At 35.2% G+C, this 14,141-nt stretch overlaps 1 protein-coding gene across 1 annotated transcript; it reads left to right on the top strand.

The window, feature by feature from the left end:
* Window positions 1-828: 828 nt before the first annotated feature.
* On the top strand, window positions 829-9,894 carry cnga3a (cyclic nucleotide gated channel subunit alpha 3a). The gene is given in 9 exon segments (XM_073870319.1): window positions 829-1,578; window positions 3,572-3,704; window positions 4,131-4,247; window positions 4,499-4,665; window positions 4,983-5,037; window positions 5,931-6,092; window positions 6,266-6,359; window positions 7,446-7,587; window positions 8,224-9,894. Coding segments are annotated over 8 exon segments (2,244 nt in total). The 5' UTR covers window positions 829-1,578; window positions 3,572-3,603; the 3' UTR covers window positions 9,630-9,894.
* The last annotated feature ends 4,247 nt before the right edge of the window (window positions 9,895-14,141 follow it).

Below are 14,141 nucleotides of genomic sequence, written 5' to 3'. Positions count from 1 at the left end.
ATTACTGGCAACTAGCTGCCAGTAACTTACTGTAGATTTTACATTTATGTTATTTACCGGCAACAGTTTGTTCAAAGTTAAATGAACATGAAAAAATGTTCAGTATTTATCTTCTACAGTAAGTTACTGGCAACCAGCTGCATAATTACAGCAATTTTTTTTACAGTGAATATAAACAGATGGTTCAATATATTGGTAATAAATGCATTTTGAGAGGGGAAGAGATTTTTTCACTACTTGTACACAGCCTATACAAACACATAGTCTGTTTTGAGCACCACCAGAAAAGACTCCAGCAGAGACTATTTTAAGTCGTATAATACAGAGCAGACAATTAGTGAGCTAATTATGGAAACTGTGTGAAAAGTAAATCTGTGGCTGCCTATACATCATCTGCATCATAGCTGTGACTTTATACATGACTTTAGTTGGGTTTTCACAGATTGGTCATGTTTCATTATGTACAGATTTACTGTAAATAGTTGGATCTGGTTAATACTTTTGCTGCATCAACTACACGCTCCCTCTGTCACTTCACAACCTCATGAGTCATGACATCAACAACTTCATAGCAGTTGAGTTTTTACAGTATATCAGAACATTTAGCTGAAAAAGTACTTGTTTCTGCAGCAAGAATGTATCACATGACATTCTTGAAGGCTGTGTTTAAAACAAAGTTTGGTATGTTGCCTTGATTTTACAATAAGTGTTTTCATGGCCTTCATGGTAAGAATACTCCTTCAACCAGAAAATGCTCTCTCGCTCTCTCTTTAGTCACAGCTCACAGCCATGTTCTGGGCATGTGCTACATGAGGTCATACTAGTTTAACTGGTGCTCACACAGTATTTCAAGGGCTGAGGCCAAGAAAGAGTATTAGTTGGCTCAGAGAGGTGCTCAGGCCTAATCTAGGATTAAAGGTGCAGCTCCGCAGATCGCCTTAAAGATTTCTCAGGTTTCTTTAGCATGGCTAGAAGAGCCATGATGATGTCAAAGTTAGTGCCACCAATTCCTTGTTATTTTTCGTTCGACCTCTAATCTCCAAGTGCTGGTTCATGAGAACACAAACACCCTGTGTGTTTTTTCGTTAAAAAAAAATTCATACAATGCAAAGTTTTTTTTAATGATCAATTATCTGCAGGAGAGAAAATAAAAATAGATTTTTGATATTTTTAAGTTATTTACTAAACTGGCACAAAAAAGTTTTTAAATATACGATGTTTTCATCTGTTTAAAGGGCAGATACTTAATTGAGCATCGCTACTGAATATTAATGAGAAGACGATAATTCGCCCCGCCCACCTCACGGCGCCAGCACAGAGCTGTCCGTCACCGGAGGTGCTGAAGACTCTAGAAGTAAAAAATTCGACATACAAACACTAACACTAGATATTAATTCAATCAAATGGAGATAAAGACACCAAAATCCAAAAACGAAAACTCGAATTTACACATTAAAGATGGGATTTGCAACACTGTGAATAGGATCACCAACCGCCTCAACCAAAGAGCAACTTGAATGAACAGGAATTTTGGCTGAATTTACACAGACTCGTGAACTAAGCCTTATTTCTTCTCAGGTAAGTTTCGATTATATTGTTGCATACTGTAAAATACTAAAAGTGATATGAAATGCAAAGTCTCTGTTTCTAGATTGACTGAAATGATAATCATGGATTTACAATACCAAAATGACAGCTCGTAATATGCAAACGAGTTAACAGGATTCATACTCTCGATTGAACAGAATTAAAGCGTTTCTGGAGCACGTGCAGCAGTGTTCAGTCTTTCAACTAAACCGTTTAGTGACACAATAAACCAGCTAAGACTTCAGTTTTGAAAGAGATCCCAGCAAATAGTTACCCATATTAAGTGCTACCTAAATAAAAAAAATAAAAAAACAGTATTTTCCAATATAGATTAAGCATGTTGTACGTTACTTTATTCAGCTTCTATAAACATAACATTGTAATGTGAAGTGGAAAACATAAATGGTCAAAATAGCTTATTTGTCTCTTTTAACTGACAAAGTACATGTACTCAAAGAGGGATCAGCTTAGTTAAACAAGGTCTTGATGTATTATTTATTTAGGATGGCCACTGCAAAGTTGTCCTTAAATATAATGGATGAAATGGTGAAAATCAGGACTACAGAAAATAAGTTGTGCTTTGTGTCTTCTGTAGTATCACTCTGGACTAGATTACACAAATAGCGTTGTCAGTGTTAGGCTAATTACAGTAATCTCTGCTCAACAACACAACACAACACAATAAAACTAAACATCATTAGATGGAGATACCCTTTTGCAGAAAACCCAAAATCGAAATGCAGTATGTGTGCAACAGATTTACTTGTCTGTAAAATACAGGGTAGTTTCATAATCTAATTATGAGATTAGGAGCATCAGAGTTTGATTTTGCTCATTGATTTAAATCTTTGACACACTGTAAGCCCAGACAAGTTGATTCAATTTAAAAGACATTGGGTAACTCGCTGCCCTAAAAATCAATTTTGCCTTGTTAAACAAACAAGTAACTTTAAGATAAATCTATTTAAGATTGCTGAACAGACGATTTCATTTTTTCGTTCACTGAATGCATGTCTCGTTCCAGATTAACAAAACATGTCCTGATCTACAAATGGTCAGTTAACAATATGAGAAACACTTTATTTCACATCTTATTTTAATAAAAAACTTGTAATGTTGAGAGAACTTTGTAATCTTTGCCTCTCAAAAAAGATGACACCTTGCAAAGCAAAGGTGAAATAAAGTAAAGCAAAGGTTTCAACTTCACACAGAAAGCTCAACACAATTTATGCATGCTGCAATGCATGATGGGTAAAAATTTAAAATGTAGAGATTTAAATAAGTCAAAATAAATTGAATTAAATTAAAAATTAACTTTTTCAGTGTTAAGTGTACTAATTTATTTGGATTAAAACAAAATGATGGTTAACGGTGTCTCAGTCAATAGCAAAGATATCAAGGTTATATTTTCACAGAATTTTTCCTTACATTATGTAGGATGATTTTATGTACACAACAGTTAATAATAAAAGATGTCTTTTGCTGGGTTTTGTCACAAATGTTTAGTTAGGCCTATTATTTATGTATTTTGCAGTAACAACAAATTAACAGGGTTGTAATCATTCATTTTTATTTCACCAACGTTTTATAACTAAAATAAGAATTACTTATTTTTATTTTAATAAGAAGTCAAAAGCTTGACTTCCAAGTGCACATATACATGATATGGGTGGCTGGATCATGTTTAATGTTTACCATATAAGCATTAAGCAAAATATTTTATGCATATATATTCAGGAAATATAAGTAAAAATTGCTTTGCACAAATCAACAGGTCTCTGTAATTTCTTAAGACATTACCCCTTAACCTTGCATTAAACCTTGCGTTTTGATTGTAAGAACAGGAACATTTTTCTTAAATGGTTAAAAAAGTCAGGATAATGATTGCAATGATTTCATATCCAAATGCATTTCTTTAATGATGAAACAGTTTGGAGGAAAGAGCGTTTTTGTGTTGATGTTGTTGCGGGTTTGTTGTTTTAAGCACTTGATGTATAGCCAAAGACACAAAAGACAATGGCGAAGATTTGTACAGAGCAGTCCTACCCGTCCCGGCAACATCTCTCGGTTCGAGCCTCTGACGATGAACTGAACCAGGCTGAAAATGGTGCAAGCAGGTTAGACTAACAAGACAAGACTAACAACCCACTTAAGGTCCTCTTATAATATTTAAGTTAAATGACGTGTGTTAAAAAATACCAAATGTTTAAATGAAGTGTGTTAAAAATACCCATTCCCACTATATCTCTGCACAAACTGTTTTTACTGCTATCAATCCAATAGCAGTACATCATAACACAAATTTAATGTCTAAAAAAGCACATAAGATTGTCTGTGAACTCTAGTATTATATTTTTAAATATTAAGAAAAATGTTATGACCTCTTTAACTGACAGACAATACTTTCACTCACTTTTTTTATGCAGAGAAAGTCTTAAACACATTATTTTCTTGTTGACAATAAACATATATATATTGGATAATATAAATAATTTAAATACGTTGGATAATTTGAAATTAAAATGATTTTACCCACTGTTAAGGGCACATTCTCTTGGTGAGGACACCTCTTCTGACATGCAGGGAATTATTTCTACTGGAACAAGCCAGTTTCCGGAGTCCAGGAGAACTTCCTTCACAGGTTCGGGGGCTATGGCAAGGTAACATCTAAAAAAATCCCTAGTGTATTAATATTCATCACATGTGTTAACAAACCTTAGCCAAATGCACATTCAGATGAAATTTTGATACTGTACACATGCAAGGCAAATGATCTTACTAAAATCCTAAACATCCTCTTTTTCGAAGATATTAAATGAATACGTGTGCATTTGACTTGGGTAAAACACAAAGCTACATACTGTACAAACAGCTTGGAAGTGTATTTCTCTGGTGTCTATTTATCTCCCAGGCTTACTCAATTCCTGGTCATGCTGCAGAACTGGGCATCTCACAGGCTTCACAGAGAGGTCGAGCGTCCCGACTCCTTTTTGGAGCGATTTCGTGGACCAGACCTCAAAGACTTGTCTAGCCGTGGGAGTAACACCCATTCCTCTATAGGTCTTCCTGACAGACCTCGTAAGAGGAAGTGAGTGAGGGAAAAAAGTGAGAACATTTTATGTACAAATCCTTTTGCAGACTTTTCTGGCATAGTCCAAGCGGTGCACATTGGGTTGGGTCAGAAATTAATTTCTGATAAACAGTACAGTACAGTATGTAGATTTCAACCTATAGTCCTCCTTTAGCTTAGACAATATAGCAAACAGTAGAATAGAAACTAATTCAAACAGATAAACAGATAAAATAGACAAAATAAACTAGCAGTAGTGATGAATCTAGACGAATTTAGTCTACAATAACAACAACATTGAATGCTTTTTGCTCTTTAAGAAAAGACAAACACTGGAATATGGCAACTTACAATATGAACAACTGCAACAATACAGATGAGTAAGTAAACTCCTCTAGAAGTCCCTAACTAGTACATTTTAGAAACTCTTGTGAGATGTAAATCAAAACATTTGTGAAATATACACTTTAAAAAATGCGGCATTTTTGTCAAATCAACATATATTTTTGGTTACACAATTTCAACTTATGTCATGTCATATATTCACACATCAAAACTTTAAGTAGTAGGTTGATTTGACTTTATTAAGTAATTTTAACTTCATGCTGCATTTTTTACAGTGTAGTTTTAAATAATAATGTGAATATTATTAGTTATATTAGTAAAAATATGAAGTTACAAGAGCATTCATACAATGACGTATGAAATTAAAAAAGTGAGTGAATTGTAGTTGGTTAATACTGCCATCTGCAGGTTAGCACGTGACTTAACATGTTGAGTTTTATAGTTGTAGTGGCTACTAGTACCCTATAGCAGGGGTTTTCAAACCTTTTTGATGCCAAGGACCCCCAAATATGATGATTTTATATATATATATATATATATATATATATATATATATATATATATATATATATATATATATATATATATATATATATATATATAGTTGTGTATTTTTACGTATAAAGAACCAATTACATTGTGATACTGTACGAACCACAGTGAGTGAGATCAAAGGTCCTGTAAAGGGAAAAAACACAATTCTTGAAAGTATATATGGCAAGAAAAGTAAAAAAAAGTATATGATCACTTAGAAATGACGTGGATGACAATTTTAGTTTTGCCTTTTTCCTACGAAATTTCCTGGGTCCCCTTAGAACCTGTTGGATGTTCCCCCGCGCACCCCAGTTTCAAAACCCATGCCCTATAGAAACCAGAGTAGTTGTTAAAACAATTTAATCACATAAAAAAATAAAAACATTACCTTCAGCAAAAAGGAGGACAAAAAGGAGGAAATAAAAAAGGATGGAGACAAGGAAGAGAAAAAAGAGGAGAAAAAGGAGGAGAAAAAAGAGGAGAATAAAGATGAGAAAAAGGAGGAGAAAAAAGATGAAAAGAAAGATGATAAAAAGAAAGATGCTCCTCCTCCACCGTGAGTATTAAACAAATGAAATTTAGTGATAACAATAGGAAATTTAGTAACACTAGTCAGACAATATCTATAATTTGAATCTAGTAACATTATCTGAAAATATCTAGATAAATGCAATTCAGTATTCATCTTTCTCTTTGAAAAAGGCCATAAGATAATCTCCTGTTTTTAAGGAAGGAAGTTTGGATCATGGACCCCTCCTCAGACAAATATTACAGATGGTTGTCCATCATAGCAGCGCCGGTTTTCTACAACCTCATTATGTTGGTAACAAGGGCGGTTCACATTGTTTATAAAATCAGTAAGGTAAAAATAAAGTTGCTTAAAAGTAGCGCTAGGCAAAGATTAATAGCGATTAATCTCATACAAAATAAAAGCGATTTTTTGCATAATATGTGTGTGTGTACTGTGTGTAATTATTATGTATATTTAACCACACACACATACATATATTCATTTCAGATTTTTTAAAAATGTATATATAATTTTTATATATAATATATATATATATATATATATATATATAAAATATATATACACACACACACACACGTAAATGTTTGTATTTATATATACATAATAATTGCACACACTCATATATTATGCCAAAAATCACTTTTATTTTGTATGAAATTAATCGCTATTAATCTTTGCCCAGCACTACAAAAGGTACTTTACAGCAATGCCATAAAATAATCATATTTGGTTCTTCAAAAAAACATTCAGTCAAAGGTTCTTTAAAAAAAACATTTCTTTTTTTTACATTTTTATAATCTGATTAACCTTTCTGTTTCTTTGTTGACAAAAAGATTATTCAGATTTGGATGTTAAAGGGGACATATCATGAAAATCTGACTTTTTTCATGTTTAAGGGCTAAAAATGGGTCATATCAAGTACTAAAAAGTGCTTCTATCAACCTAGAAAATGTGAAAAAGATTAACCCAGTAACTTAGTTTTTATAAACCATTCTCTGCAAGCATGTGGAAAAAATAGCTTGAAATTTGGCTCCCCTTGTGATGTCAGAAGGGGATTAAGACTGCCCCTTAATCTGCGCTATCCAACCACGGCACTGCCATTTAGTGCAGAGATCAGCTCATTTGCATGTTAAATGACACACCCCAAAACAGCAAATTTTTGCTTACACATACAAAGTGGCAATTTTAACATGCTATAATAAATTATCTATATGGTATTTTGAGCTAAAACTTCACATACGTACTCTGTGGACACAAAAGATTTGACATCTTAAAAAAATATGAAATGTCCTCTTTAAAGGTACTTTATAGAACCATTTAGACAAAAAAACTTTTTTCTATGGCATCTTCAAGCGTCATAATTTTTTAAGGGTGTAGATGTGGTAAATGCTGCATTGTTTTTATTTCTATAGGGCGGGTTTCAATGAGCTTCAGGACTCTTATACAGTGCTTTGGATCATTCTGGACTACGGCTCAGATGTGATCTACTACATGGACACGTTCGTTCGATCAAGAACAGGTATGGGCTGCGTCCAAAAACTGACTTATTGCCTCGCTGCCTCATGAGGCAATGACTTTGGAGGCATTAAGGCAGCTCAGAGAAACGCTTTTAGACACTTCAAAAGCAGCATGTTTGAATGAAATATAAACAGAGAGCGGCTTTGTGATAACTAATCACATATTTGAAAACTACAATACTAATTTTTTCACTAGAAATGCAATTAAAAGGTGTAAAAGTGAAAATATACATTTATTTAGAATAAAGTTGTGCTCCAGACGCTTTCCTGGTCACCACTTTATTTTTTTGAACTCGACCAGGCTCGACCAATCACATTCCCCGTGCACGCACATGCATAGAATTGTGGGACAAGATCTCAGGAGTCAGGAAGTAAACCTAACATTGTATTCGGACATGCCTTCCTGCCTTGGAATGCTGCCTCAAAAGACAGCAATTTAGAGTTTTCGGGCGCAGTCTTAATCATGTTTGTTAACAGGTTGTAGGTACTATACATGTGGAATCTGATGATAAAACCCTATAAATGGTACATTATGATACTATTTATGCATTTGGCAGATGTTTTTATTTAAAGTGGAAATCGAACAAATTGAGCTATGCAATATATTTAAAATATTCCTCTTTTTTTTTCATTTTCAGGTTTCTTGGAGCAGGGCCTTCTTGTTAAAGATGGCAAGAAGCTGGTGAATCATTACAAAAAAATCCCACAATTCAAATACGACATGATTTCAATGATTCCCACAGATTTATTAATGTTTAAGGTGGGATTTAACAATCCCGAGCTTCGTTTCAATCGTCTCTTCAAAATGGCCCGTCTCTTTGAGTTCTTCGACCGCACGGAAACCAGAACAAACTATCCGAACATTTTCCGTATCAGCAACCTCGTGCTTTACATCCTCATTATTATTCACTGGAACGCTTGCATTTTCTTTGCCATTTCCAAAACCATCGGCTTTGGGACAGACACGTGGGTATACCCGAACATAAGCCACCCTGAATATGGCCGCCTGGCCAGAAAATACATCTACTGTCTGTATTGGTCCACTCTCACACTTACCACCATTGGAGAAACTCCTCCACCTGTTAAAGATCTTGAATATTTGTTTGTCGTTGCCGACTTCCTCATCGGTGTGTTGATATTCGCCACCATCGTCGGTAATGTCGGCGCAATGATTTCCAACATGAACGCTTCCCGTGCCGAGTTTCAGGCCAAGATCGACTCCATCAAGCAATATATGCAGTTTCGTAAAGTCAGCAAAGATCTGGAGGCTCGGGTCATCAAATGGTTCGACTACCTCTGGACGGAGAAGAAGACTTGCGATGAAAAGGAAGTCTTGAAGAACCTTCCGGACAAGCTCAAAGCCGAGATTGCCATCAACGTCCATTTGGACACGCTGAAAAAGGTGCGAATCTTCCAGGATTGCGAAGCGGGGCTACTTATCGAGTTGGTGCTTAAGTTACAGCCGCAGGTCTTCAGTCCTGGAGATTACATATGCAAGAAGGGCGACATCGGCCGAGAAATGTACATCATCAAAGAAGGAAAGCTCGCCGTGGTGGCTGATGACGGTGTTACCCAATTTGTGGTGCTCAGCGACGGTGCATACTTCGGAGAAATCAGCATTCTCGGAATTAAGGGCAGTAAGGCCGGAAACAGAAGAACGGCAAACATTCGTAGTGTTGGATATTCTGATCTATTCGCCCTGTCCAAAGACGACCTCATGGAAGCATTGACAGAGTACCCAGATGCCAAAAAAGCCCTGGAGGAGAAAGGAAAGTCCATCCTGAGGAAGGACAACCTTCTCGATGAGGCGGTGGCGAGCGCAGGCGCTGATCCCAAAGATCTAGAAGAGAAGGTTCACCGTCTAGAGGGAAGCCTCGATGTGATGACAACCAAATTTGCCAAGCTTATGGCAGAGTACACGACTTACCAGGGCAAGATCAAGCAGAGGATCACCAACATGGAGAACAAAGTTAAAAAACTGCGAGCAGAAGAGCTGTCTGAAGTGGTTGAGGACAAAAAAGATGAGGATAAGACGACAAAATAATCAAGACAGACATTTGGGTTTATGGGGTTTTCCGATTCATGTACATATTTCTTATAGTGCATTTATACTTACATTTTTATGATAATGTTGTATTATTTGCCATATTTGTATATCATATTTATTCAATATAAAACTGCTCAGATCATAAATTAGACACAGTGCAAGACTTTTGATTATTTATCTCCCCTTAAAGTATTACTAACATCTACTGCATATATACTGTATGTTTTACTTGCCACAAATGTGTGACCAGTATACATTAATTTTTTTTGATTTCTAATTCTGTTCATTAAGCAATAATGCTTTTTCCAAATGTACTGCTGATGGTCTTTGTGAAATAAGAACTTAAAATCATCTTCAAACATCCATGCTATCAATATTTTTATGTGTTCTTTAATAAACATTCTAACAAATTCTGCATGTTTGTTATATAGTATTACTACACTCACCTAAAGGATTATTAGGAACACCATACTAATACTGTGTTTGACCCCATTTCGCCTTCAGAACTGCCTTATTCTATGTGGCATTGATTCAATAAGGTGCTGAAAGCATTCTTTAGAAATGTTGGCCCATATTGACAGGATAGCATCTTGCAGTTGGAGATTTGTGGGATGCAAATCCAGAGCACGAAGATCCCATTCCACCACATCCCAAAGATGCTCTATTGGGTTGAGATCTGGTGACTATGGGGGCCATTTTAGTACAGTGAACTCATTGTCATGTTCAAGAAACCAATTTGAAATGATTTGAGCTTTGTGACATGGTGCATTTTCCTGCTGGAAGTAGCCATCAGAGGATGTGTAAATGGTGGTCATAAAGGGATGGACATGGTCAGAAACAATGCTCAGGTAGGCCATGGCATTTAAACGATGCCCAATTGGCACTAAGGGGCGAAAAAGTGCGCCAAGAAAACATCCCCCACACCACTACACCATTGCATTAATGAGAAATTGAACAGGTGTTCCTAATAATCCTTTAGGTGAGTGTATATATAAACTTGTGGTTACACTTTATTTCAAGAGGTAATTTTTACAGTGTAACTTCACAATTAATTACCAACAATAGTATTACTACTAATAATATTAACAATATTATTATTTTACAGTGACAATGTTAAAGTGTTATTATACATTTAAGTACTGACTAATAATGATTACCAGCATGTTCTTACTATGCATTATTTACTGTCACTATAGAGGTTCCCTCTTTAAAAAGCCCATTCAGTTTTACCACAGACTTTAGAAAAAGCTCTGTTTAACAAAAGTTTATGACACTTAAGACATTTTGGTCCCGTACACACTGCATATTAATTTGGTTGTTACTTCACCTTTTAATGCTTCTGTACACCAGGGGCGTAGCCATGAGGGGGCCTGGGTGGGCCTTGGCCCCCTCATTTACATGTCCGCCCCCTCAGATTTCCATGTTACATGTTGTTGTGCGTAACTTATGCTGTCATCTTTGCATGAGAGATTATTAATATTTGGTGACAATGGCAGCTGGCGCGCAAAGTACAATATTACACTTTTTCAAAAAAAACACGGAAAGATGAGCGAGAAGAAAATGTGCCATCCATATCATCTGAGTCTACTTCAAGTTCTGCTGAAACGGTGAAGTAAATATGCTGTTTTAAATGTGTAAAGGTGTATATATATATATATATATATATATATATATATATATATATATATATATATATATATATATATATATATATATATATATATATATATATATAAATAAATGAGAGTTGCCCCCTCATTTTAAGATGGGACCCCCCAAAAATAAAATTCTAGCTACGCCCCTGCTGTACACACACAGTTCAGTATTTTACCGAATTAACTCCCGCAAAATGCAGATAGTGACAACCGAATTTACAAAAACTCTGCACAGTGTGTACATAACTGAACTGAACAACTAGTACTTAATCAAGTGTTTAAACATTCACCATAAACAGGACAGGTCTCTCTTAATAAATGCTTAGAAGAGGAAAAGGTCTTCTGTATGCGCGGTTCAGAAAATGACAGAGGCACAACAATTGGTGACTAGTGTTCCCAGATCTTGCACTAAAAAAACAGCGAACAAGAAAAATCCAATAATAAACCGAAATAAATCTAAATGCTTTACCTCAAAGATCAAAATATTGGGACCGCCACCCTCACAATTTATTAACACCCAAAACTTGATCGCTTCATGAGCTAAAAGCCATAATCGGTTAATTGCCAAAACGGTGTTTACGTACAAAAAAGACGAGGACCTCGCAACACTGCAAGACCGCGCGCTCCGCGCTGTGAAGCAGCCTCACAAAACCGTAAAATACACAACACCAAGACGGAGTTTATTGCAAAACACAATACTGTTATTATTTTGGTCAAAGCTGTGAGTGATAAGCACGCGAGAAGGCAGAATGTTGCTAATTTTAGGGATGGGCATTCGATTAAGTTTTCTTTGTCGATCGTCGGGAGAATTAACGATCGACTATCGATTAATATTTTTATAATAAAATTTGTTATTTAACTTTTATACTTAAAAAATGCAATGAATACAAATATACAGCGTGCTTTTCCTCGATGAGACCTTTATTACAAGATCAACTTGTGGCAGACAGTTAAACTATGTTTCAAACATATATGTGCGTGCATGTGCGGTGCTCTAAAGCAGCGGAACCTGCAGCTGCGAGCCAGCGTTTTAAAATAGAGACCTCATTATTAGTTCCAAAATAAAAAACAGATTCATGTTTAACATTAAATTAAACAAAAAACATAATACTTAGATCTGTAAGGTTTTGTCAAAATGTAACTCAAAATTATTCAAGCCAGAAGAAAGTGCAAGATATTAGCCTTCATAACATTAGGCTATAACAAATTAGGCATTAAAGCCTCGTGAAAAATAAATAACTTTAGTAACTCGCATAAAACTTCTGCACCAGTCTACTGATTTTTTTTGAGAAATAAAAGCATGTTTTGGGATCAGACGCGACCGCAACCCATGGTGACCGTCAGTCCAGCCGCCGCAGAAAACAGCCGCTCCGAGGAGACTGACCGGGATGCACAGGTACCTCAGCGCTAACTTGGCTTATTCCGCATACAGAGTATGTGTGAAACAGCGTGCGTTTTGTGAGCCCCATTCACCATCGTTTAATTATACTAACATAGTCTTTTAGTTTTTATTTGTTGTAAAACAACAGTAGACACAAATTTACTATGGTCTCCAACTCCACAATATACCATAACCATGGTATTTGTAGTAAAATTGCGGAAATACAAATCGTTTTTAATCTGCAAAAAAAAAAAAACATTTTCACAATGATAAAATCATGGCTAATTTTCCTAAGGAAGTAATTACAAAATTATATATGTTTGAAAGATGGAGATGCGCACCTGTCAATCTATTACATAACAGAGCGAGGCCAGAGACAAACGTGCTCATAAACGGGAGTAATATGTAATAATGTGTGCATCTTTGAATAACTGTAAGTATTACATTTCTTTAAAATATATTTTGTCATATAAAGTTTTGAGACATGGCCTAATAATGCTTTTTTCACTTGTATTGCTCATTTAGACTTATTGTGCGGGTAACAGCGTTTTTGACGCATTTACCTCAGAGATTATTTTAGCAATATTGCTTGTTCCGGTAATAATAATACAATTTATATTTTAATCCTGTTTCATTGTCTGTTTATTCATTTCATTATGCTGTTATGTTAATGTGAGGATATTTATTTGCCATATGAGACTTTTGTATAATATTCAAATATATGCGGAATTATGTGTGCATCTTTGAATAACTGTAGGAATACAGTTGCTTTTTTTGTCATAAAGTTTTGAGAAATAATAATATTGTGATTTATTTCCATATGAAACGCTTTTTGTCGTTGAATAATCTCGTTTATTATTTGGAAATCATATACATACATAGTAGGAAATATATAATGTGGAAGGGTAGACTTGCAAAGTTACTCTGCTTATTTTTATTTATGATATATGTGGAGATAAATAAAGCATTGCAAAACTGCAACGGGTGCTTGACGGATTCGCCGCACACATACGCAAACGCACTGCATACGGAGTATTTGTGAAACAGGAGTTAGATAAAAAAATGCATTCGATTAATTGATAACAAATTAACGTTATCGACGAAATTCTTAACAATCAATTATCGATCGTCGATTAATTATGCCCATCCCTATTTGCTATGGCTATCTCTGTGTCAATCATCACATTTTCGGGAGTGAGTCTTGTTCTGTACAGACATGAAACGAACATTTAGGGGATTCACTCCCGCATTTTAATTCGGTTGTCACTCCCGAAAGATTGCAGTGTGTACGAGACCTTTGTCCAACAAGATGATCTTCACAGATGAACAGAACTTTTATGAATTTTTAAGTCTAAATTTGTTTTTGTTTTATTTATAGTAAATGCATTTAGACTTTAAAATTCATAAAAGTTGTTTCATATGTGAAGATGATCTTTGTTGGACAAAACATGTCTGTACGTGTCATATTTTAGC

The sequence above is a fragment of the Misgurnus anguillicaudatus genome, chromosome 8 (assembly GCF_027580225.2).
Source record: "Misgurnus anguillicaudatus chromosome 8, ASM2758022v2, whole genome shotgun sequence".
Taxonomy (NCBI): domain Eukaryota; kingdom Metazoa; phylum Chordata; class Actinopteri; order Cypriniformes; family Cobitidae; genus Misgurnus; species Misgurnus anguillicaudatus.
The sequence above is the reverse complement of the archived record's forward strand: the minus strand, read 5'-3'. Positions and strand labels throughout refer to the sequence as shown.